General features: G+C 48.4%; 2 protein-coding genes across 20 annotated transcripts; one reads left to right on the top strand and one right to left on the bottom strand.

Moving 5' to 3' along the window:
- Window positions 1–530: 530 nt before the first annotated feature.
- On the bottom strand, window positions 531–10,900 carry ACAD10 (acyl-CoA dehydrogenase family member 10). Of its 18 annotated transcripts, none has more exons than XM_015877780.3 (14): window positions 10,775–10,900; window positions 10,237–10,403; window positions 9,675–9,823; window positions 8,739–8,933; window positions 7,652–7,810; window positions 7,029–7,188; window positions 6,537–6,678; window positions 5,930–5,998; window positions 5,067–5,248; window positions 4,633–4,783; window positions 4,045–4,190; window positions 3,485–3,658; window positions 2,406–2,760; window positions 531–1,258 (listed from the first exon to the last, which is right to left on the bottom strand). In XM_015877780.3, the coding sequence occupies exons 1-13, from the start codon at window positions 10,858–10,860 to the stop codon at window positions 2,450–2,452; spliced, it is 2,091 nt and encodes a 696-aa protein (XP_015733266.2). In that variant the 5' UTR covers window positions 10,861–10,900; the 3' UTR covers window positions 531–1,258; window positions 2,406–2,449. The 18 variants fall into 18 exon arrangements, with proteins under 18 accessions (XP_015733266.2, XP_085412015.1, XP_085412012.1 ...); XM_085555889.1 differs by having other exon boundaries at window positions 8,739–8,886; window positions 10,775–10,837; XM_085555886.1 differs by lacking the exon at window positions 5,930–5,998.
- On the top strand, window positions 10,897–22,385 carry BRAP (BRCA1 associated protein). 2 transcript variants are annotated; one of them, XR_014949122.1, is made up of 12 exons: window positions 10,897–11,056; window positions 11,142–11,300; window positions 11,502–11,700; window positions 12,023–12,212; window positions 13,513–13,626; window positions 14,074–14,222; window positions 16,022–16,105; window positions 16,711–16,849; window positions 17,319–17,428; window positions 18,768–18,857; window positions 20,746–20,849; window positions 21,474–22,385. XR_014949122.1 is itself a non-coding variant. In XM_015877783.3 (12 exons), the coding sequence occupies exons 1-12, from the start codon at window positions 10,975–10,977 to the stop codon at window positions 21,832–21,834; spliced, it is 1,773 nt and encodes a 590-aa protein (XP_015733269.1). In that variant the 5' UTR covers window positions 10,897–10,974; the 3' UTR covers window positions 21,835–22,385. The 2 variants fall into 2 exon arrangements, 1 of the variants encoding a protein (XP_015733269.1); XM_015877783.3 differs by having other exon boundaries at window positions 16,022–16,097.
- The last annotated feature ends 894 nt before the right edge of the window (window positions 22,386–23,279 follow it).

The raw sequence follows: 23,279 nt of genomic DNA, 5'->3' as shown, positions 1-23,279 counted from the left end.
TTCCCTGGGGCTTAACAGACAAACCCAGCAATGCTGAAATCCCATGCAATGGAGGAAACGCCTCCAAGGAGACTCAGCCTCCAACCTTCAGCCCTGCAATGGCTGGCGAGGATTCTACCTGCTGCACAATGGGATGTTAGGAGGTACAAAGGCCAGGTGCTTGATCAGAGATCACCCAGTTTGTGCTGGCCAGGTACAGGCTCAGAGACTCCTTCCCCCTTCCATGGCAGAGCCAAATGCCATGAGGAGAGGTTGAATTTCACTCTCAGCCCAGGAAGAACCAAAGCTCAGGTTACAAAGCTTCCTACAGCCATCACAGCCATCCCGGGGCTCCCCTGCAGCACTTCTCCTGCCCCTGAGATCGAGGACATGGTGACCACCCTGAGCAGCTGAATAATGTGGCTTTGTGGAGCTGGGCACTGCGATATGAGTCAGTGTATGGACCCTGCTACAAGCACACATCCCACTGTCCCCAGCAGTGTTTCCAACAGGAGCAAAGGAATAGTAAAGAGTTGAACTTGTTAGTCATGTGAATTCAAATAAGTATGTCCATCACTTTAATATTAAATACCAGTGTACACATTAAAAGCCCTGGAATTACCATGATCAAGCCCACAGTCTTCTCCCTGCTGCTGATCTTTGTGAAGCACTGAAAGCTTCCACTGATCTGGTTTACGTCATCCCAGATCCCCAAAGAAACTTAGAGAAATCCACTGCAGTCATAAAGCTGTGGAGTCCTCCCCATTCCAAAGGCCTCAGCTCCACAATCTGCTCTGAAGCCAGTGATTCATTTCCTCCCACCGCTGGAGTCCTGGCACCTCAGGTTGCTGGAGGTGTTGTGCTAAGGCGAGATGCTCCACTCTGTTTCCTTTACTCCCAAAACCAAGACTTGCAACCTCGGCCTGGCTGTTCCTGACCAGTGCTCCCCACTGCAAGGCCATTGACTGCAGCCTCATGATCCAGAGAGGGATTTTGCCCTGTAGCTATTGAACCTGGCAATAAAGGCACTGAGTCCAGATACCAGAGAACAGTAAATACCACTGAAATTCTCCAGCTCCCAGGCTGCAGATAGCACAACCCTTTCTCATGCCATAGGGTCTGTTTTAGTGTTCCAAGGCTCCCCTGTGCAGTGGCTCAGCTCCAGGTTGGAGAACATTGTCCTGTGAACCACGTGGGACCTTCAGCCAGATGTGGGGCTCAGGTCTGAGTGAAGGGCCAGGCTGGAGGATGCACTGCTGAGATGTTCTGCTCCAGAGACCTGCGTGAGAATGAGAAGGGCATGTAAGGGACTGCAGGACTAAGGAAATGCTGTTTTCTGCTTAGCAGAAAGAAAAGGCTGAACAACAGATGGGTGGGTTTGGTTTTTTTTGGCAGTTAAAAGGTAGTTAAGTAACCCACTAACATTTGAAACTGCCACTAGAACAGGTTAAGAGTATAATCCCAGTAGCAGTTCAAGAATTGGGATGTTTGCTTTTGTGACACACTGTGAATGATTACTTATAATACCACTCCCAGCAAATCTGTTTGCAACAGCAGCCAACCCAGAGTCACATGCACACTGAGCCACACTGTGTCCATCAGTAGCACCAGGGAGTGTAAGCACAGAGAAATCAGTTTGGAGAGCCTGGGCAGGAGACTAAGTGTCCTCATATCAACTGCACAGTGGCCCTAAATGCCTCACACTGGCAGAAGAGAGACATGAAATTGAAGTTCTACCACTCGAGACTTGATGCTAGTCTCATCTCTGCCACTGACCCTCCACATGACTATGGGTAAGTCATTTTGGTAGCTGCTTTCTGCCTCCTCACCACCATACCAGAACCAACCAACGCCTCTTCATTTTAAGGGTTGAAGGCTGCAGCAGCACCTGCCGTGAAGCAGAGGCCAAGAAAGTGGCAGGGTTAAAGTCTAGGTGTCACCCCAGAGCCTGCACAGCCAAGGGCATGATCACAAGCTTATCACTGGGCAGGCAACTGCTTGCCAACAGGGGAGTCTGCAGGGACAGCCCTGCTGGGAGAAAGGAGTGAGCAAGCACTGGAATGACAGCACTAGGCTGAAAGGCTCCAGCCCAGCCACCTCCTGGAGACTCCATCAGTGTTGGTGGCAGCAGCTTGAGGGAGCAGCACCAGCACCTGCAGCTCCAGCACCTGCAGCTACAACCAGCTTGGTGGTAACCTGCTTATCTTGGAAGGGAGTGCCAGCTTCTGAACTATTTCTTCAACTCTTGTTATCTGAATGTAGCAAGCAAAAGGAAACTGGCCCCATTTCTCCAAGTCATAGGACCCTGTGAATGCTAAGTGTCTGATGTGATTAAGGATGCAAGGACACTTAGAGGCATGGCACAATCCTCAACCCTGGCATTGGTACAGCAAACTAAAGCTGCTTTAGGAAGGAAGTGGTCTCACCTTCTTTTCTAGATCAGGACATGGAGTGCATTTGGGCTGGGAAATCAGAAAACTCTGCTGGACATCCAAGATCCTTGGCAGCTTGCATAGAGACCTTGGGCCATCCCCAGGAGGCTGCTGAAGGAAGTGATCAGGGGGGCTTGAGGCACAGGGTTGGTCCCAGGACTTGTCCAGGTACTGTAGCTCCTGCTGAGGAATGGCCCTTGCCCGGCCCATGTACTGTAATGTTGTGCAAAAGGTTTTGCAATGGAGAGCCTGTCAAACACACGGAATCCTTCCTTTATGGCAAAATCCCAAGCCAGATCAGCCACAAACTCCACTTGCTCCAGGCAGCTTTTACCTCGGGCTGGTCTCCCTGGTGACAAGAGTGAGACACTTTAACTTCAAAGAAGCTGTGCAAAAGAGACACATCTCAAACAGTGCCCCGTGTCCTTGTCCAGACCAGCACAGCAGGACTCAGAGAGACTCTTTCCTAAGGAATTCCAAATTAACATCTTGTTTTACTCTGATAAAAACTCCCGGGTCAGGCCTGACATATGCAGGTAAACAGCAGTGAGAGCACACACCACCTCCCTGCCTCCAAACTCCTCTGATGAGGCTTAGTTCAAAAGTCTGAGAGCTCCACCTGTAGGAGCTCTGAACTCTGGCCTCTGCTCAGCCCTGCCTATGAAGGAGTGAGCACACAACACCCTCCAACCAGCACAGAAAACAAGCTCAGTTCAGACTTTGTGTCCAGGAAAGAGCAGCAGCTGGGGAAATGCTCTGTGTGTGTGTGTTCCACTTTGGCCTTTTATTCTGTTTGGAAGACACAACTTGACCACAAAATGCACTATAGTGAAAGCACAAGACTGCCTTGCTCTCCTGCTGACCCAGCTAATATCAGGAGTGTCTCATTTTGCTTTATTGCCTGAAATTTCAGAATTCAGCATGCAGAGCCAGGAGTGCCCAAATCCTGCAGCAGCACATTCTGGTGGTCTGACCTTCCTTAGTTCAATGTGGAGCTCTCCATGAAGTACCTGTGTCTGCGTTCCTAGCTGAGGACCTCTGTAAAACAGGGTCAGTGTGGTTGGGCTCCTCACCTGCCAGAGAGCTTTGGTGGAGTCTCTGCAGCACTGCAGCCAGCCTGAAGAAAGCAAAGGCCATGTAGAAATTCCAGTTGTCAGGGAGCTCCATCCCCATGTGGTCACAGTATTTCTGGCAATACTCCTCTGCTGTGGGAACTCCCAGCTGCCTCAAATCACATTTTGCCAAGCCTGGAAGACACAAAGGGCAACAATGAGTCAGCAGACACTGGGGAGCTCAGTGCTTTCTAGCAGAGCCCTGCAAGCAATGAAGCAGTGGAGACACCTACAGCCATGTAACACTGCTGCTGTGTTTTTTCCATACATAGAACAGGGCTTTGGCATCTTCCTCACCAAACCAGACATGGGATGGAGTGATCCCAGCACAGTGATCATTGCACGTGGAGGGATGGGGGGTTCTTCAGAGAAAGGGCAGAGCAGGGAATAAAGTCCATGATCCACAGCCCTTTCCAGCTGCAATGAGCCAACTGTCAGCTGAGCTCCTGAAGAGCAGGAGTTAATCTGTTTCTGAATTCTTGTTCTCTCTGTGTCAGATGTGACTTTGCCCCTTTCTGTACCTTTCATTGAGTCGAACTGAGGCGGCAGGAAGTAGGTCATACAGTTATTTGCCAAATCAGAGATGGGATCTCCTAGAATTGGAAACTTCCAGCCAAGGACAGCAAGGACTTCTGGCCTCTTTGGGTGAAAGATTAGGTTGTCCAGCCTGTATCAGAGGGAAAAAAGAAATCAGAAAGATTTCAAGGGGGAAAATCCCAGCACTCAGAAGCAGCACACACTGCACAAAAACTGCTGAGCTCACTGGGAGGCTGCACAAGTGAAGCATTGATTTCTGCATGCATAGGTCAGGGAGGACTGAAATTACTCAATAGTGAACTCCCTGGTTAATAATGAACATAACTGTGCTTTGAAGAACGAAACAAAGTTATTTGGGTCCTCAGATCATTAACATGTTAGAGAATAGTTTAGCCAAAAAGAGAAGCAGGCATGTCACCGTCCAGGGGGATCATCTGGTCATTTTAAGGGCATGCAGTAATGTGAGGCCCTCTGCTGTCATGCTTAGTAGGTTATGTGTAGTACAGCCTTCTGACAGACTGACCCCAGGAGAGGGCAGCAACCTATTGACAAGGAAACCAAGAGGGCAGTACCTGAAATCACCGTGCACAACTGTTGTCTTCTGAGATTCACGAAAATGCAAAGGCAGCCACTCAACGAGTCTCTCCATGGCTGGAATAACGTGAGTTTCTGCAGCTCGATACTGCTTTGTCCAGGTATCAACTTGCTGCTGGATGTAATTACCTGCAACAAGGGAATGGAGGCTCACAGGGAAAGGAACGGGCACAGGGAGGTTTCATAAGAGATACAAAAAAAGCACATGCTGGAACTGTCAAAGAGCCAAGGAGGCCTCGGTCAGTTCCCTGAGATAAGCTATAAGAGCTTGTCAATTGCAGGGGTCCCATACATTCAGAATTGGGCACTGGATTTGGTATTCTGGTGAAAATCATCAAATCCTGGACAAAAATCCTGGACATTCATACTTTTTTGGGGTGGATTTTACAAAGGATACATAACCTTCCCTCACCATGGTCCCCGGAGTCCTCCAGCTCAGCTGCTTTGAGGTCTGTGTTGTGGATCTTGGAGAGGACTTCACTCATGGCAGCATAAATAGCCTGCCGCTGGCAAGGCAGCAGTGTTGGCAGGGAGGCATCCCTGTGGACATGGCCAGCACAGTGCTCCATCAGGTAGAAAGATGTGCCAAGGACGCTGGGGAACCAAAGTAGAACTGGTGAGTCTGAGGTTAATCCTGATTCCTACCACTCAGCTGCACCTTGAACATGCCCCCAGGCCTTACCTGCACAGCGAGGTGAGGAGCAATGCTCCCTGAGTGCTCCTTTAGCCCAAGACTGGGCAAATACGAATTAGATCAGTGTACTTCATGAGGGTACTGATTTAGGAGACTGAGCCAGGAGACGCAGCAGCTCCTGTGGCCGATCCCAAGAGCACTCTGATACTAAACCACAGCTGAGTATAGCAAACACCACCACAGCCAAGGGAAAGCAGAAGGGAGGGAGAAGAACTGTAAACATCTCACCTCCACAAACCAGGAGTTTGCTAGGAGCTGTAAACCAGCAAGATCTCATGTTTAAAACCCACAGAATCCAGCACTGCTGCATATTCAGGGCAGGAACAAATACTCTCCCGTTTATTAAACACTGTTCCTCCCTGCTGTCTGCACACACAGCTGGGCCAGGGGTCCTGCCAGGCTCACAACTGCCTTTGCATCCCTGGAGTCACTGTGTCTCGTGGTACAGGTCCATAAAAACACCTGTTTGCTGCCTGAGGTCTCACACCTGATCCACCCTGAGATAAGCACTCCTCTCTTCTTCCTGGGGGAATGTGGCTGAAGCCATAAAGCCAAAAATGAAAGCTGAGGGACACGATTACCTTCTGTCCTCACACAGAGCAAGTACAGTAGGAACAGGAACACCAGCCTCAGCGAGTGCCTTCAGTACCCTGCCAGGGCAAGTCAGAGAGCTGTTTCAGCACAGAAAGGCATTATGGAATCGATACTAGAACTGTGTTGTTGTTTGGCAGATGCACAGTATCTAAAATAATCGAATGTTCAGTTTTAAATGCATTAAAATGAGATGGCTTGAGATAGGGGGAAAAAGCACACCAAAATCTTTGTATGGCCCAGAGCCCTGAGACCTATCCAACACACTCTGGAACACAACAGCCTCCCACAAGTGTCGTGCTGCTCTGTTACTGAGGCAGAGATCTCTGGCACAGCAAAATGGTTTGCAGCATGACTCCAGCAGCAAGGGCTTGCCCTCAGCAAGGCTCCTTGCTGCTCACTTGCAGTGTTGTTGAGCTGCAACCTCTCTCCCACTCAAGGTTCCAGCTGCCATAGTGAGATCCTACTTGCTCTGGTGTGCTGTGAGAGCTGTGGTGTGCTTTGTGGCTTGGAGGAATCTGCAGAGTAGGAGTGAGGAGGATGCGTTTCAAAGGCAGAGGGTCCTAACTGCACACTCACCACCAGCTGCCTTCTCACCTGTATTCCCTTCCGACAGCAGGACCTGAAGGGAGCAGCCTGTCAGGGAGTTCCTTCTTCAGCACCAGAGAGTGATCTCCAAACTTGACAAAATAGGTCCGGGCGGTCTGTCCACAGCCAAACTGCCGCAGCGTCAGTGGACCTGAAGAGTTGAGAGCAGAGGGTCAGCAGACAAAGCATGAGATGGGATTATTTCTCACCACTTCTCCAAGCTTTACTTTCCATTCCTGTGCCCATGCCCTTACGGGTCAGGAATACTCCTGGTATTTCTTCTGCAGCTTTTCTCAATGCCTCACAAATAATGAAGTCTTAAAATATTGGTTTTTGGTCCAACAGTGCTGCACCACTGAAACCCAAATGGCTGCAATGTACTTAGAGATTAGGAGACTTTCATTAGTATTGTTTTCCAATCCATTTTTAATATAATGGAAAGGGGCAATCACTCCAGGACATGTTTGCTTGCAGGCTGAAGAGCAGAAGGTGCTGCAATACCTGTTGTCTGGTCACTGAAAACATTTTCAAGGTACTTTTGCAGACGATCCCTTGGAATTTCCATGGTTGGCCTCACTGAACGAGTATATGGAACAAACCCTCGTAAAGGAAAACCCAGACAGGTTTCCAGCTCTTTCAATGCTACTTTAAGATCATCAACCTGAGAGCAGAAGGGAGGGGAGACACGGAATGATAGTTAGAAGATAAAATTGCCTAGGAAAGAATGAGCTCCACGCAGCTGTGTTGTATTTATCTGTGAGTCCAGTGGCACTGTTACACTCAGGAATTCACTGGTCAGTCCTGGCCAACACACAGTGCCACGTCATAGACTCACAGCCTCTCACCTTGATCTCTGTCCCCAAGAGTGATACTGGCACCACCAGTTTGAGCTGGGGTAAGAGCTGGAATTGCCCGTGTGCCATCCTGGGGAGCAGAGTTCCCACCCATCTCTGATTTCTCCTTTCCCCAGTGGTACCCGCACCAAAGTAAAAAGCCTGAACTCACTATTTCCAAATCCTGAGAGTTAACTATCCCCTGATTACGGATACATGAAGGCTCAGAGCTTCCTTTGGAAGCTTTGAACTGAGAAACCATACCATTGCCCTGGTTGCATTGCTTTGTACCTTCACTGTTTTAATACCAAGCTGGGCTGCTGCTTTCAGGTTCTGGCTGCTGTTGTCGAGGAAGATGGATTCCTGAGGCTGAACATCCAAGCGCTCCAGGCACAGCTTGTAGATGTGAGGATCTGGCTTACACTTTCCTTCCCGATAAGCTTCAACTATCTGTGGTGACAACCAGTGGGTTATGCATGAGCCTGCTGTGACCACAAACATCTGTGCAGTTCTGGATGTGAAGGACAGCAGGGTGGGAGTGAGACTGACAGGCACAGTGATTTGTGAAATAAAGGACACAGGGAACAGAGGGCTGACAGAACTGGATAGGACATGATTCAAGTGACTGTGTGGGTGCCAGCTGCATTGGCTGTGGCTTCATCAGCTCAAATAAGCTAAACAGGACCAGCCAGTCCTTGGACAGAAGATAACCAACGAAACCATACCACAATATCACAGTGCAGAAGACTCACTAGATGTCCCAGATGTGCTGAACCAATTACTCAGTGCTGTCTAAGAAAGTTTTGGAGTGCACCACACTATGGGAACTGTTGAATCCTGGCCTGAACCACTGATTGAGCACCTGGGGAAAGGACCTGCCCTGGGAGCACAGGTGAAGGCAATTCAGCTGCGTGACCAGGAGGAATGGAGACTGGCTGCACCTCTCTTAGACCTCATTTAAGGGCTGACTGGCATCAGGGAAGGATTTCTTTCTGGAGATCCTTCCTTTGTGAAGTTTTCTGCTGTGAGCCTGGATCTTCAGAGATGGGTGAGCTGTCCTTCCTTTCCTTAGAATGCCTTTCTATTGTGTTTGTCCCTTTGTCATTATACATTTTGTATCACCTTTCTGTTGCATTGATCTTTCTGATTGTTCCAACCATCACCATCTAAGTTATAGGGAAACAGATTTCTGACCACTGCGCCTATCAACTACACTGAAGTGATATTTACAGCAGAAGAGGCACTGGCCAAAACTGTGTGCCCAAATTAGGAGACTGATGTGGGTGGCCCTTCCTTTGGTATCTAAGTAAAGAGTTTCAGTTGCTCTGTTCTATAGACTTAGATTCAGAAATATATTTTACAATCCATCCAGGCTTACCACGTCAAAATGGTTTCGGTCCAGGGGCAGAAAGCTCTCTCCATTCGGCAGCTGAGAGCTGTTGCTTAGAAGAGCTGTCTTAAGACCTTCTGCACGGATACACTGTATTGCTTCTGCCATTATGGGGAGTTGCTTTGTCATCTCGTTTCTGATTAAGTTGGTGAGGAAAGAGTTCACTGGAATGCAGGTATTTGCCTGAGAAACCAGAGAACCCCCCCAAGAATGGTAATTAGCCATATGTAGTTTATAAGTAGGGAAGAAAATAGTGGCTGGGTAGGTAGGCTGTCTGATCATCTTATCTTGCTCTCCTACTTCCCTTGGCAGCAGGGACAGTGAGTCTCCCACCTAAATTGCACAGACCAAAGAAATGGGTGTTTGCAGATCACTGATTCTACAGAAGCAGCGAAGCTAAAGGCTGATTTTGGGAAAGAGAAATGCACCTGCAATGGAATCAAGGCAGGCTGGAGATAAGCATGGGAGAACCATTTAACAGGCAGGGAAGGAATCTGCGTTTTAGACTCAGCTGATTCAAAAAGACTGCATTAAAAAGAGGATTCTGACATGATGTTCCTGGAGCTGGCAAACAAAAGCTATGGTGGAAGGGCTTCCACTGGTCTGAAGAAGACACCTCTGAAACCACCATCTCCACTCGCTGAGCACATCTGTGCACCAAATAGCAGCAAATGCCTTTCAGCTGCTCTCTGATCTGTGCTCCGTGGTATCAGAAAGTTATGAAATACAGAAGAAGCTGGTGGAAGTGAAGGTGTATTCTGCTCACTATCCTGCCTTGGCAGCAGAATGATAACAGCAATGAGCTGCCAGCCCTGGTGAGACGGCAACGCTTCCTTGATGGTAAACCCAAAAGCTTCCCACACTGCAGGATCCCATTTCCCTGCAGTCAAGAAGCACAAAGAGAGGGATGGGGAAGTGGCTTACAATCTCAAAGCACTGCTGTCCCAACTCCTGCAGAAATTCAATAGTTGTCAGCTCTCCTCTTGTGTACTTGACAGAGGGACTGTTTGCCCCTCCAGAGAGCAGAGCTTGTTGGATGGTGCCGGCTGGAATACAACTCTGGGCCTCCCAGTCTATATGAAAGGAAGAAAGCCAGGAGAGAGAGCACACGTGGCATCATAAGAACTGGGAAACAAGCCTGAAATTCCTCTACAGCTCTGAACTCTGCTGTGTAAGACCTGTGCTCACGAGAGCTGGTGTGATGGGCCTCGTCTTTACTTTTTGTGTGATGCCCTTTGGTGTGAAAGCAGCAAGTTGGGAGTCCTGCAGGGCAGTTTTACCCCAGCTGTGGTTGGGCCCTGACCTGCAGATGTTAAATGTCAACACAGCTGTCAGTTCTATCACTTCTGATGGTGTAATTGGGAATGCTGGGCAGCAGCATCACCGCATCTGTGTGGAGGTGCCACCCAATGGAGGTGTCTTATGGAGACCTGAAAGGCATTTTGTATATGGGAAGCTGGAGCACAGGAGGGGCGGCCATACACACCTGCAGCTGTGTGCTGTGGGGATGGCAGCAGCACTCCGCTCACATTGAAGATCACAGCCCTGTAGGGGCTCCAGCCCGACTGTGTCCGTACCAGCCCCGCGGACAGCAGGATCCTGGAGCAGCGCAGGAACGGGGCACGGGCAGCACTGCTCAGGTACATGGTGGGACTGAAGGGAAAACAGCATGAAACACACACAGCGTGTGGCTTATGGCGAGTGCTGCATGGCCACACACTGCACTGAGACCCCTCTGGGGTGAAGGAGAAGCCCTGAATGGTGAGATAGGGGAGCAGGGAATGCTTTGGGAGCATTGCAGCTGGAGGGAACAGGGCCTGCTCCTGGGCCCGTAGCTGTGCTATAGCAGACAGGGCCCCAGCTGTGCTATAGCAGACAGGGCCCATAGCTGTGCTATAGCAGGCAGGGCCCAGCTGTGCTGGCGTCCCGCAGTGACACAACGTCCCCCCCCACCCCTCTGTACACACGAGTCCTACAGGCCCCAACGGGCCTTGTCAGGCGGCGCAAGTCTCGCGAGAACTCACGGCCCAGTCTCGCGAGGAGCAGCCGAGCCCACTCCGACCCCCTCCCTCGGCTCCTTCCGGCTCGTTCCGCCGTTCCGTGACGTCATCACGTCGGCGCCGTGACCCGGTCGGGGTGAGGGTTCAGAGGTGCTGGAGGCGGAAGCGCCGCTGGCTGCGGGTCGGGCCGTGTCGCAGCGCGGCGGGTCCCGCGGTCCGGGCCCATGAGCGTGTCGCTGGTCGTGATCCGCATGGAGCTGGCCGAGCCGTCCCCGCTGCCCGCCGGCTTCTCCTACAGCGCGGCCGGTGAGTCGCTGCCCCGGGGGCCGGCGCTGTGCTGCCGTTGTGCTGCCGCTGTCCCCGCCTTAACGCCGTCTCTCCTCCCCCGCAGCTCCGGAGATGGACGCCGAGAGCAGCGGGACGGTCCCGGCCTGTTTGGAGGGAAAGGGACCCGGCGAGAGGGCGGCCATCCTGCACCAGCACCTGGGCCGCAGGGAGATGACCGACATCATCATCGAGACCATCCGGCCGCGGGCGGCAACCGGCACCGGTGAGTGCGGCCCGTTTTAACGGGAGCACGAGGGAACCCTTCCATCCACTGTTCCATACGAGCTGCCCTGGTTGCAGCGTTGGTAGCAGCACATGTTGGATGTGTGGCACTACAGAGCTCTGAGCTCAGTGCTGTTCTGTGCTTTGAGAACTGTAGATGTTTCTCATGTGTGGTCAATAATCAAAGCTTTTGTTTGGAAAGGTGAAGCAAAAGCTGCCGTGGAAGGGAGAAAATCCTGCGAGGCTGCGGCTGAGGACAGAACCAAACAGGATGAGCAGAACAAAGAGCGAGAGGCTGCTCCAGACTCACCTTCCAAACAGCTCCCTGACCAGATTTCCTTCTTCAGCGGGAATCCATCGGTTGAAATAGTTCATGGCATTATGCACCTGTACAAAACAAAGTAAGAATGTCTGACTAATTGTAGCTCTGATGGGAACGGTGCTGGTGAGTAATGAGGTCACCCAGCAGGGTGAGGTGTCACCCTGGGGCTGTGGCTCCTGCAGGGACAAACAGGAAGGGTGGATCACACCCACGGTGCCACCAGCCATGGGGAAAACATGGGGCCTGGGTTTGGGTCTGATGGCTGTGGGCAGCACTTACAGGCAGTGTGATTGCCAAGGAGTGTGAGGACATCAGTGTGGGTTCCTAACAGTGCAGTTGGGAGTGTGATGTACCCGGCTTTGTCCTCTATGGAGTGATGCGATGTACCTGCTGTCTTACAGCAAGATGACCTCCTTAAAAGAAGACGTGAGGCGCAGCGCCATGCTGTGCATCCTCACGGTCCCCGCCACCATGACCAGTCACGACCTGATGAAGTTTGTGGCTTCCTTCTATGAAGTCATTGAGCACATGAAGATCATCCGAGACTCCACTCCCAACCAGTACATGGTGCTGATCAAGTTTAGCTCCCAGGTAAGAGCTGGAAGTCCCTTTGACACAGAGGACACTGCAATCTGTGTGGGGGGCAGCCCTTTCTTGTTGCCCAGCACTTTCCTGGGGCTCCTGACTGAGGCTTGTCCTGCAGACAAGCACATGTCGTGCTCTGTGCCCCTTATTTCTTGTTGGTAGGATATTTAAAACTATTAAGCACGTGGAGACAAACCACCTCTACTACCTCAGAGCGTGTTTGCAGGCAGAGTTGAGTTGTGCTTTGCTGAGCAGAAAGAATGCAGCCAGTGGCACTTTATATGTTAGTAAACTTCTCTGAGGAGTGACAGCCAGTCCAGCCTGCCCCTAAACAGGGAGCCTGGGGGTGAATGGGTCACTGGATAACACAGGGTGCTGCTTACAGGTATCCCCTGCTATGACCTATGTGGACTCTCTGCTGTACTTTTCTTTCTGGGGATCTGAGAGGAGTTTTGGTCAGCTCTTTCCCCAGCTGTGGCTGCTGCATAAGATGTTTTCCATGGCTGTGGTGAATGCAATTTGTGCTATTTGCAGCAGTTGCAGATGTGTGTTTTGCATACTGCTGTATAGGATGTAATGGGTAAATACCCAGTGCCTCGCATCAAAACCTGTAGTCAGTTCACCCTGAAATCGCAGTTACTTCAGAAACTTCCTGAAGGCCTGTTCCTCAGTGACCCCTAATGGCTGCCTCTGTGTACAGCAGAAGCAAATCTCTTATGCCTTTGTGTACCTGGCTCGAGTGATTAGGAGCAGAGGAACGTGGTGCTGAGCTCGGTGTGATCCTTTAATAGGTGAAAGGGAGGAGGTCGCTGGGTGAAAATGGGTGACACATCTGATAGATTTGATTTTGGTTTTACCTCTTTGCTGGTGGCTCTCACAGATGGTTCAGCACATCTGAATTGTGCAGTGGATCCTTTCCCACATTAAATGGGTCTTATCCTGTTTACACAAGTATTGGAATCCTGCAATGTGACCCTCTGAAGTTTTTGCAGAGAAACCAAGTTTGCTTTGCAAATAACGCTGGAGTTGCTGACAAGAAGCAGAATGGGTGCTAAAGGGAAGTCAGTTATACTCAGATATCAGAGTAACCATCCCTGCTGCCAGCTTTGCTTCTCATCTTCAAGTGGTAGCACCAAGCTCAGTGCCAAGGTGCGATGCCTGCTGGCAGGAGCTGAAACTTCTCCTCTGTTATTGTGGGACCTGGTGGAGGGAAGCAGCAGGGATACAGCAGATTTCTCCTCCTCCTCCCTGCCTGTGTCAGCTGCGGGCTTTTTATTTCAACAGCCTTCCCTTGTTTTGTGTGCAGGCTGATGCAGACAGCTTTTACATGGCGTGCAATGGTCGGCAGTTTAACTCCATAGAGGAGGATGTTTGCCAGCTCGTGTACGTGGAGAGGGCTGAAGTCTTCAAATCGGAAGATGTAAGTGTTTATTTTGGTTTCCCTTCTGCTGGATTTCAGCCAGGTCTAACAGGGTTATTTCTGAGCAGAATGCTGCAGGAAGTGTTAAACTCTATCAATCTGAAACCCGTTTTCTGTTCCGGTGTTGTTTCTACATGGAGAGGTTTGTTTGGTAATTTTTATGGGCTTCAATCTCATCGTTGCAGTGATCCAGAAAACATCATGGGGCTGTGGCAGCTGCAGCATCCACCTCACCCTGTGCTGTAATGGGGCTGTGCTCTGTTGAAGGCTGTGGTTTGCTTTTTATCTTGGTGAATTTGTAACCACTGCATAGACTTGCAGGATGACTGTGTAGTGTTTCTGTACCTTAGTGCTGGTGGTAATGAGGAGTTTGACTTTCCGTGCAGGTGTTTGATTTATGGTCATTGGAGGGTGCTGAGCAATTTGTCTCTGCTTGTTCTTTTGAAGGGGGCCAGTTTGCCTGTGATGGATCTGACAGAGCTCCCAAAGTGCACCGTGTGCCTGGAGAGGATGGATGAGTCTGTGAACGGGATTCTTACCACTCTGTGTAACCACAGCTTTCATAGCCAGTGTCTGCAGCGGTGGGAGGACACCACGTAAGAGGCTTTTCTTTATTTCCACATCAAAAACTCTGTTCTGAGTGTGGTGGTTCCATGCTGACAGGACCGGTTTTGCTCATCATAGTGTGGGGGCAGGAAGTACCGCAAGTCTTAATACTCTTTCTTTCCTATTAAGAGACTTGCAGGGAGGATTCTCTTAACCAAAAGTCATTGAGCAGTGTTTCCCATGGGCCTCACTGCTAAGACAGCAGGGTAGCTGCACAGTAATGCAAACCATGTCCAAGTGTTGTAGGTTAAAAGGACAGGGACAAACGGTGTTGTGTGCACACAGAGTCCTGTTTCACAGTCTTGTGTATCTACTTGGTTGTTAGTGTCCTTGGCCAAGCTGTGGCTGTGCTGTAGGTAGATGTGCACAGCTGGCTAAAGTCCTTTTGGAAATGCTTTCCTTTTTGTGCTGCTGCAAATCCTTTCCTGGTTCCATCCTTCACATCCCTGTAGATGGGATTTCAGCATGTGTGAGCTCCTGACTGGTACCCAGGTACACAGCTTACATTGCTCTGGGTGCTGTTTTACTGCACATCAGGCAGTCGTAGCTACCGCAGCAGAGGGCTGCTGATCTCTGCTGTGTTTTTCTCTGCTACTGGTGCCTGATTCTGCGATAGAGAGCAAGGAAAGTTTTAGCCCTGAGCTATAATAACAGAGCTTCAGTGGGATTAATCAGACTTGTAGCTGTTTGAGTTTATTGGCTGTTTACCCTGTAAAGTGAAACCAGTTTAAATTTGAAGCAATGGAGTTTAGCCAAAGTGGGAGCAAAATCCAAAACAGCACTTAAATATCAGTTTAAGTAGGACTTATGGTCCCAGCCTAGGAAAGCAGCAGAAGGAAATCCTTGTCCACTTTGCTTTGGTGCCGTGGAGACAGTAAGTGCCTGAATTTGTACGGGAAGCTCATTGCAATCCAGTTATCTCCTCCCTTGAGCATTTCTGTAGCTTTTCCAGTGGCTAATGAAAAATACAAGGAGTCCTGAATCCATTGGGTTGGGGTGAAATTGAAGCACGAGTGTTCAGCTCCTTAGGAATGTTTCAGTACTAAGCAATGTTGTGAAGTGCCTCTGTCTGTCATTACCTTCCACAGCAGCATGGAGCTGCTGCATAAAGCTGCAGATAATGGAGAATATCCAGGAAATAAAGTGACAAGAGGAAGTCAAGTTTCTTGTATGATTGAACTGCCTTCGTTTAATGAGAAGGCTGCAGAAGAGTCCTGCTGGGGCTTGGATGCTGCTTTGTGCATACCACTTCAAAGAGTGCTGACCCTGTTCTTCCCTTTTCTGCTGTCCTTGAAGATGAAGGTGCTTGTTATGATCAGGGCTCTCAACTGAAAATGTTGTCAGCGGGCCGTAGTCTGGAGAAGCAGTGTTTGCACAAAGTGCTCCTTGCAGTGTTTATGGCTGAGGCAGAGAGGTGTAGTTTGAACTCAGTGACTCTTCTGGTTACTGGCAGAAGCTGAGGTCACCGCCAGCCCTGCTAACACTTCTGGTTGCAAATGTTCTCTACGCCTGGACTGCAGCAAAGCCAGATAAACTGAGACTACGAAATGGCTCTGGAAGATCTGTTATTATCTATTATTTCTTCTGTTGTTTTCTGGCTGAACAACAGTAGCTTTGTGGGGAATGGAGGCAAGTTCAGGAGAGGTACGTGGGAGCTGTAAGATACGTGCACACAGGGAGCATCCCACAGCATAAGGCGTTCACTTTGAGCTCTTTGGCTCTGTTTTTAATTACCCTGATATTAAGATGGAGCTCTGTGTGTCTAATCTTGGTGCTTATTGCCCTCCAGGTGTCCTGTCTGCAGATACTGCCAAACACCGGAGCCAGTGGAAGAGAACAAATGTTTTGAGTGTGGAGTTCAAGAAGTAAGTAGGTGGGTGGATGATGGTGAGTGAGATCTAGACTAGATCTGACTGCATAGCTGCTCTAGTTGCTTTTGAGGTTAATTCTGTGGCTGCTCTCAGGTTGTTCTTACCAGTCAGTGGTGTATCTGCTTTCCTTCTGAGTTGGAATTGGTTCTGGGAAGGGATGTTACCTGCCAGGTTTCCTGCCCTGACAAATACTTCCAGTTCTTAGAAAGCATCAGTGCATCAGCTGATCAGTGCGTGTGATAGCAGGAGGCTGAAGTAACACGATGCTGCCTTCTGGTCTGCGCTCTTTGGCGCGTGTTTGGTGCTCCTGTCAGGTTGCCATGTTCATTAATCAAAGCCCTTCTTCCATCTATGCTTGTGGTAGGCTGTCAAGGTGTCTGGCATCTGCAGGCTCATAATTGGCAAGGATGAGCAAGTGCCTCCTTCTCTTTAGTATTCCAGCTGAACAAAGCTTCCCAAAGAGGGGGAGAATGCAGCTCAGTCTGTAAGGCAGCGACTGGATGTGCACAGCACCTGGAGCCTGTTGGTGTCAAATGGTGTTTTCCCAAGCACTGATGTCACTGTTTGACACTCTTGCATGGACAGAGCTTTCTCTTTCTTCCGACAGAACCTCTGGATCTGTTTGATATGTGGGCACATAGGCTGTGGCCGGTATGTGAGTCGCCATGCCTACAAGCACTTTGAGGAGACCCAGCACACCTATGCAATGCAGTTGACCAACCACAGAGTCTGGGATTATGCTGGAGGTAAGCTCTCAATCTTCCCCACTTTGTTTGTGGAACAGCTTTTGGGGTCCTGTAGTTACGAGCATTTTGTGGTGGTCTGCTTTGCAGTTTGCATTTATTCCAAGACCTTCTCTCTTGGGAACATCCGTCTCCTCTGTAATAGTAGTTTTTCTGGGTCTGTAGCATATGAGAGGTTCCATGATGAATTGGAGTGGTCCTGTATCCTCTGTGGGGTGTGTTTGTTATTCCCTTCCCATCAATTTGCCCTGAGGTATGAGAGCAGCCTGCTGTAATAAATATCCTGTAAGGTGCCTATGCAAAGTCTGTTAAATAACAAATACATCTGTTGTTGGCTTCCTGCCTTGCTAATACGCTGTTGCAGCAGTCTGCATAGTTAATTGTGCTGCATGAAGTATTTCCACTGGTGTCAACCTGGGTGTTCGTAAGCAAAAAAAAAAAAACTCCCTTTGGTTGAATTTTCTCTCTTCAGATAACTACGTCCACCGACTGGTTGCAAGTAAAACTGATGGGAAGATAGTTCAGTATGAGTGCGAGGGAGATATGTGTCAGGAAGAGAAAATTGATGCCTTACAATTAGAGGTAAATATTTTGAATTGTTGAACTCTGCTTTGCGCTGCTTGTGGAAATGGTTCAAATCAGATAATGACCAGCAGAAAGTGACATGAGTTTATGCAGCAGACTTTCCTCCCTGCATGTAGGCAATCATCTTCAGGCAGAAACAAGATATCTTTACTGCTTTCTTTTTTTCTAAATCTCCTCCTGGCTCTGCAGAGCCAATGCAGCTGAGAGTAAGCTGGCTGCAGTTTCCTCCTGTGTTCACCAGTGGACTCGTGATTCGCTGGTTATGCTGCTACAAACACTGAGGTCATTTGAAAGAGAAATGGGTCTGAATGTCCTGATGGTGTTTGGCAGACCCTTCCTAAAGGATCTGTGACTTGACATAAAGCCTGGGATGGGTATGGAACTGTAATTGTGAGTAATTTTACTTGTGAACTGAGCAAGGATGTAGGAATCCATAGCTGTGTGCTTCCTTTGGCTATGGAGGAAAGCTGACAAGCTTTGTCTGATACCAGCCCTGTTCTGCTCCCTTCCTTTCAACTGTGATTTTTTTTCTTCTTGTGCCTGTTGGCCACCTTCTCCCACACTAACTAGAAGGGCAAAAGAAAGCCTCACACAAGTGTTCCCTCACCAGTGATCTATTTTAAAGGAAGAGAGGCTCAAAGAGAGGCTGTTCTGGTGAGCAGATATACTGCAGCATGACTTCAGCCGCATTAGACACAAGGATATCTGTAGAAGAGAAGCCTGTAGAGACCACACTTTGTGAGCCTATTGCTCAAATAAATATTTGTTTACTTGTTCCATGAATTTTTCAGTGAAAACAGTTGTTTTTAACCCTTTTTGCCAAGAGGTCAGTGCTTAAAGCACGTAAAAGATCTCTCTGTCTGGCTTAAGAGATCTAAATGTTTGCAGAGAGAATGAATTTGGCAGCGTGTTTTGGCTCTCTGATATTACTTGGTGTATTCAGGGCTTTTTGTACATGTTTAATTCCATGGTGAGTTCCTAATGTGCTGCTGCTTAGCTTGATGGTAAGAAGTGATCACATTTTCCATCCTTCTCATAACTCATTTGCAGAACCAGGAGGGAAAAGGTGGGATGTAAGGCATGCATCCAAGTTCAAATGCTGATGTAACATTGCAATGGGCTGTACTTGCTGGTGGACAGTAACTGTGAAGGGCTGTATGCAGCTGGGGATGCTTTGTCAAAGGTGTTCTTAGAGTGAACATATGTTCAGACTGCCCTCTATACTTAATTTCATTTGATTAAATTGATTTTCATATTGGAGCCCTTTGGGCTTCTTCACAAGTATAGCTACCCTGATGGAAAAGCTGACTGTTCTGTGTGTATCTTGTGTTTACAGTACTCATATTTGCTAACAAGCCAGCTGGAATCGCAGAGAATCTATTGGGAAAACAAGATTGTCCGAATGGAAAAGGATACAGCTGAAGAGGTGAGTTCTGCTCTCTGAGCATGTGTGGAACACTGCTGGCATGGGGCCCTGGACGCTGTTTAATGGGAGACAGAGCTGCTCGCTCTCACACAGCCCGAGCGCTGCGTGACGTGACCTCGCGTAGCCTGTTTCACTACCAGCTGAGAAAATTGGCTCCGAGACGTATTCCTTATCTGGATGCTCAGATCTGGCAATTTGCTGCTCAGTGGTGCAGAAGCAGGTAGATTGCCACTTAGATTTAAGGTTGATTTAAATGTGCTGCTTGGGAAACTGCAGCAGTGCTGAAAACGAGTGTGTGTTGCTGCAGGATCCCTGCTTGCTGATCACTCACGCCGGCGTGTTTCTCTAGGGAAGGTTAGCGTTAGCAGAGACAGTATGACTTTAATTTGCTCGGCTGTCTTTCTACTCCAAATGCATATTGATTTGCCCTTTCTTTGTGATCCCCTGCCTCTCCTCATTGCCCATTGGGAAAAGTTCAGAGTCTCCTCCTATAAAGCATTCTGTAGGCAGGACTGCTTGAAAATGTCACGAGCAAAAAATCCAGAGAGAATATTTTAATGCTTTTCACTCTATGTAGATCCTTCCAACTAGGTTTAAAGTGAGTCGGGATTTAGGGCTGAGTCCTTATTTGAACTTTCTGCATAACTTCTAATTAACCATGTAGTATCTGCAGTTAAACAGCATCCTTAATGTGTAAATTATGACCATTGAAATAGTGATCACTGACCTTGGTGTGAAGAGCAGCCCCAGAAATCTGATGGATTTCTTGAGAAAAAGAAAAGCTACAGGAAAAATAGTTTTGTGTGTGACCAGGGAATGTGATCCACAAAGCATCTGTGAAGTGAAACATCCATATTATACATACTGAATGTGGTTTCGTGTTTAAAGGTCCTTACAGTTCTATTCATGGCACTCAAGGCACGCAGGTCTTGTCTGGATCAGTGCCACAATGCAGTGTATTCCATTATCACTGCTCAGGCTACTTCCCCAAATTAACCATCAGCTGCATAAACATTTGGTGATTAAGGCCGGAAGGCTTAAAACCTGTTCTGCATTGACTCTGGCAGCAGTGAAGATGGCATGTGTGCTGATGCTGACATTTATCCAGATTGATCCTCCAGGAAAGCATTTTTCCCTTCAAATTCCCATCTCCAAGTACATGCAAACGGGCTTTTGACCTTAACAGAGAGGAAGTGTGTATTCCCCACTATAAATCTCCTTTAAGCCTAATCTTAAGAGTTTAGATGTGTTCTGTGTGGTGCCTGGAGAGTGGGAGGGTGGTTCTCTTCAGCAGCAGCGATCTCCAGTTTTGAAGTAGAGAAGAGGAAACGACCGTATGTGTGTTTCTATTTGCGTTGTGCGTGAGCAGGGTATTCATGTCAGTAGGTCACTGTCTTACGGCAGCGCTGCTGAGTCAGTGCTGAGTAAAGCATCGCATTCGTTTTCAGATCTTGCCCATACTTATTTGAGGTTTCATTTAAAACAAGCAAGAGCTCAGAGTCGTAAAGGTCTTGGATGGAGGTTTAAGTTTACTGACAAAGAGCATCCGAGAGGATGGATGAGTAAATGCTTCATTAAGGAGAATTTGATATTGCTTCTTTCTTCTTTTTTTGTTGTTTCTTTATGAATGGGGTCCCTGGAGCAGGTTTGCAGATGGAGTTTCTCTTCTGTATGAGCAGCTTCCACGGCAACATGGTCCCTTGCTGGGGTACTGCAAAGAGTAACAGAGGGTCTTAAACAGGATCAAACTTTGTGGTCTCAAAACTTTTGCTTACCTGGATACAATAATTGGTCGAAGTCTAGAAAGCACACCAGAAAAATGAATGTCATAATGGAAGCGCACAGGACTTTGATCTGTTTGAAATGCCCCGTGTGTTTGTTTTTACAGATTAACAACATGAAGACCAAATTTAAAGAGACCATTGAGAAGTGTGACAGTCTGGAACAGAGGCTGAATGATTTGCTGAAAGAAAAGCAGTCTGTCGAGAGGAAGTGGGTACCACTGCCAGCTTTAGTTCCATGCAGCCATTAACGCTCTGCTTGCTGACATCTAAAAAGAAAAAGTCTTGCTATTCCTGGCTGACTTTGAGCTATTTAAACTGGTAGACTGAGAATGCTGCTTTTTTATTATAGATACATATATAAAAAGCTGTCATTTCTGTAGGTGTTCACACACTGAGAAGTGCCCGTTAAGCGGGACGCAGCTTTGGGGCCCGTGGCTCTTTGAACACGGTTTGCATATTTAGCATTCAGCTTTCCTTCCTCTGCCTGCTCAGAAGCAGATGCCAGTCTGTTCTGCAGTTGGCAGATACGTCCAGAGAGAAGAAAGGCAGCCCCACAGAGACTGTACAGAGAAAAACATAGATGTTAGGAAGTGCCAGTTAAAGGATATCAGGCATGGGGGATATGAGGATCGGTGTGTTCCAGCTCTCTAGGTGTGGGACTATGTGGTCTGTTCTTCCCAGCCCACCAGGGCCCAAGCTAAGATCTGAGTGGTCTTGGGGCTGGAGGTAGTTGGGGAGGTAACTTCCCCTAAGACTGGAAATGAAAGGGCGGCAGTAATGTTTGATGTGGGTGTAATAAACTGCTTTCCTGACTTGTGCTCCTCTTTGTAAGGTGTTCTCAGCTGAATAACAAAGTGGCTAAGCTTTCCAACGAGCTGAAGGAGGAGCAAGAACTGAATAAGTGTTTGCGAGCAAATCAAGCCTTGCTACAGAACAAGCTAAAGGAAGAAGAAAGAGTGTTAAAGGAAACCTGTGAGCAGAAGGACCTGCAAATCTCTGAGATCCAGGAGCAGTTGCGGGATGTCATGTTCTACCTAGAGACACAACAGAAAATCAATCACCTCCCAGCTGAGACCCGGCAAGAGATTCAAGAAGGACAGATCAACATTGCGGTGGCTTCTTCTGCTGGCTCCTCCACAGGGGGCACGGGCAAACCTTCTTCCAGGAGAGGCCGTGGCAAGAGGGGTAAATGAAGATCAGAAAGTGGCTCCCATGCTGAATCTGGCTGTGCTCGTGGTAGGCCAGGCCCAGCCCTCAGACTCCAGCTGGGAATGCCTTGTTCAGTAAAGCTCAGCTAGAAATTGTCTTCAGAGCTTCTCATAAAGCTGGCTGCCGGTCACTGGAGGTGTCTGTGGTATTTAAAAGCATTTCACTGCACTGTTTAGCTATTTTTAGGCAGACCTTAATGACCGTTTTGCCTTCCTACCTTTTTTAAAGCCACTCCTGTCGTGCATTTGACTTCCTTCTTGGAGAGCTTTCTGGGGTCGGTGGGTGTGCACATGTTGAACATTGCATTTCCTAAGGGGATACTGCAGTAGGCTATGCACAGTGTATGAGGCTTCTTGAGTTCTTATTTCTGGATTGAAAGTATTCTCAATTAATAACTTTTTTATTTAAGAAACAGTGTAAATTAGATTACATACATCTTTGTGTGTGTGCAGTCCAGGCATTGTACAACAGTGCAGGAGCACAACTGTGTGGGAGGTGTGGAGAATAAACCATTTTGGTGGTGTTAGACACTAAATGAGTCCTCTAGGCTTGTAATCTAGGATATTAAACACTTGAAGGGACTTTACCACAATCTGTTCCTTTAGAGATGGCCTTTGAAAGGACAGTGCTCGCTGCATTTGGGGCAGAAAGCATGGACAGCCTTTAACATGGCAACTGCACAGGCATTTCTGTGAACTAAATGGAGCCGTCTTTGTGAAGGTGGATGTATGTTGTGTGTTAATGGCTGCCAGTGCTGTGATCCTCCTGGACCATGTGTGTGTGCATTTCCTCTTAGCTTCAGTAGGATTCCATTGGCATGGGTTGTAGTGCTGCCCTCAGAGTGAGGTGAGGATGACCAATGCAGCATTACTGAAACCTCACTTCCTACCTGTCTGCACCCAGCCTTAGTGCTGCCCACCTGTGCTGTGAGCAGACCCTCACTGCTGGATGCAGCTCTTGTATCCAGTGACTGTTATCACTCAGCGCTGCCTCTTCTGCTCTGCAGTGTTGCTCTGCCCAATTTTGCCTGGCAAAACTTTTGTGTTCTTTGCACAAAAAGTAAACCAGCCTCCTAAGGAGAATCTGTGGACAAATCTGTTCTATTTTAATTCCACTTAGAATATGTACCAGGCTGGGCACTGGGGTGGGGACAGTTTTACCATGATTGGAGATGTGACTGTCCTGGTTGCTGTGTTGTGCTCAGCAGTCTGAGTGTTTCAGTGCTAATCCTTTGTCAAAAGCAGCTGAGGGAGTCACGCCGTTGTCCTTTCAGACCATAGTATGATCTTTTTCCGTTGTTAGAACTGCAGGAACAGCCTTGATCTTAGTCTGTAACACTGAAAATCAAGATCTGACTCGCTAGCTCCAAACTGGAACAAAGAAGAAAGACACCAAGTCCTAGAAGTTGTTCTTCTTGGCTGGGCAGAAA

This window comes from Coturnix japonica, chromosome 9 (assembly GCF_054131305.1).
Source record: "Coturnix japonica strain WE chromosome 9, WE-NBRP24, whole genome shotgun sequence".
Lineage (NCBI taxonomy): Eukaryota > Metazoa > Chordata > Aves > Galliformes > Phasianidae > Coturnix > Coturnix japonica.
This window is presented reverse-complemented; position numbering and strand designations above follow the sequence as displayed.

Excerpts from the sequence above, each read along its gene's own strand:
- BRAP (XM_015877783.3), top strand. The coding sequence starts at position 10,975 with ATGAGCGTGTCGCTGGTCGTGATCCGCATGGAGCTGGCCGAGCCGTCC. Across the intron at positions 11,057-11,141 it reads CTTCTCCTACAGCGCGGCCG|CTCCGGAGATGGACGCCGAG; the intron begins GTGAGTCGCTGC and ends CCTCCCCCGCAG. Across the intron at positions 13,627-14,073 it reads AAGTCTTCAAATCGGAAGAT|GGGGCCAGTTTGCCTGTGAT; the intron begins GTAAGTGTTTAT and ends GTTCTTTTGAAG.
- ACAD10 (XM_085555882.1), bottom strand. The coding sequence starts at position 10,636 with ATGGGCCCTGTCTGCTATAGCACAGCTGGGGCCCTGTCTGCTATAGCA. Across the intron at positions 6,679-7,028 it reads TTTCAGTGACCAGACAACAG|GTCCACTGACGCTGCGGCAG; the intron begins GTATTGCAGCAC and ends TCAACTCTTCAG. Across the intron at positions 3,659-4,044 it reads TCAGTTCGACTCAATGAAAG|GCTTGGCAAAATGTGATTTG; the intron begins GTACAGAAAGGG and ends TGTGTCTTCCAG.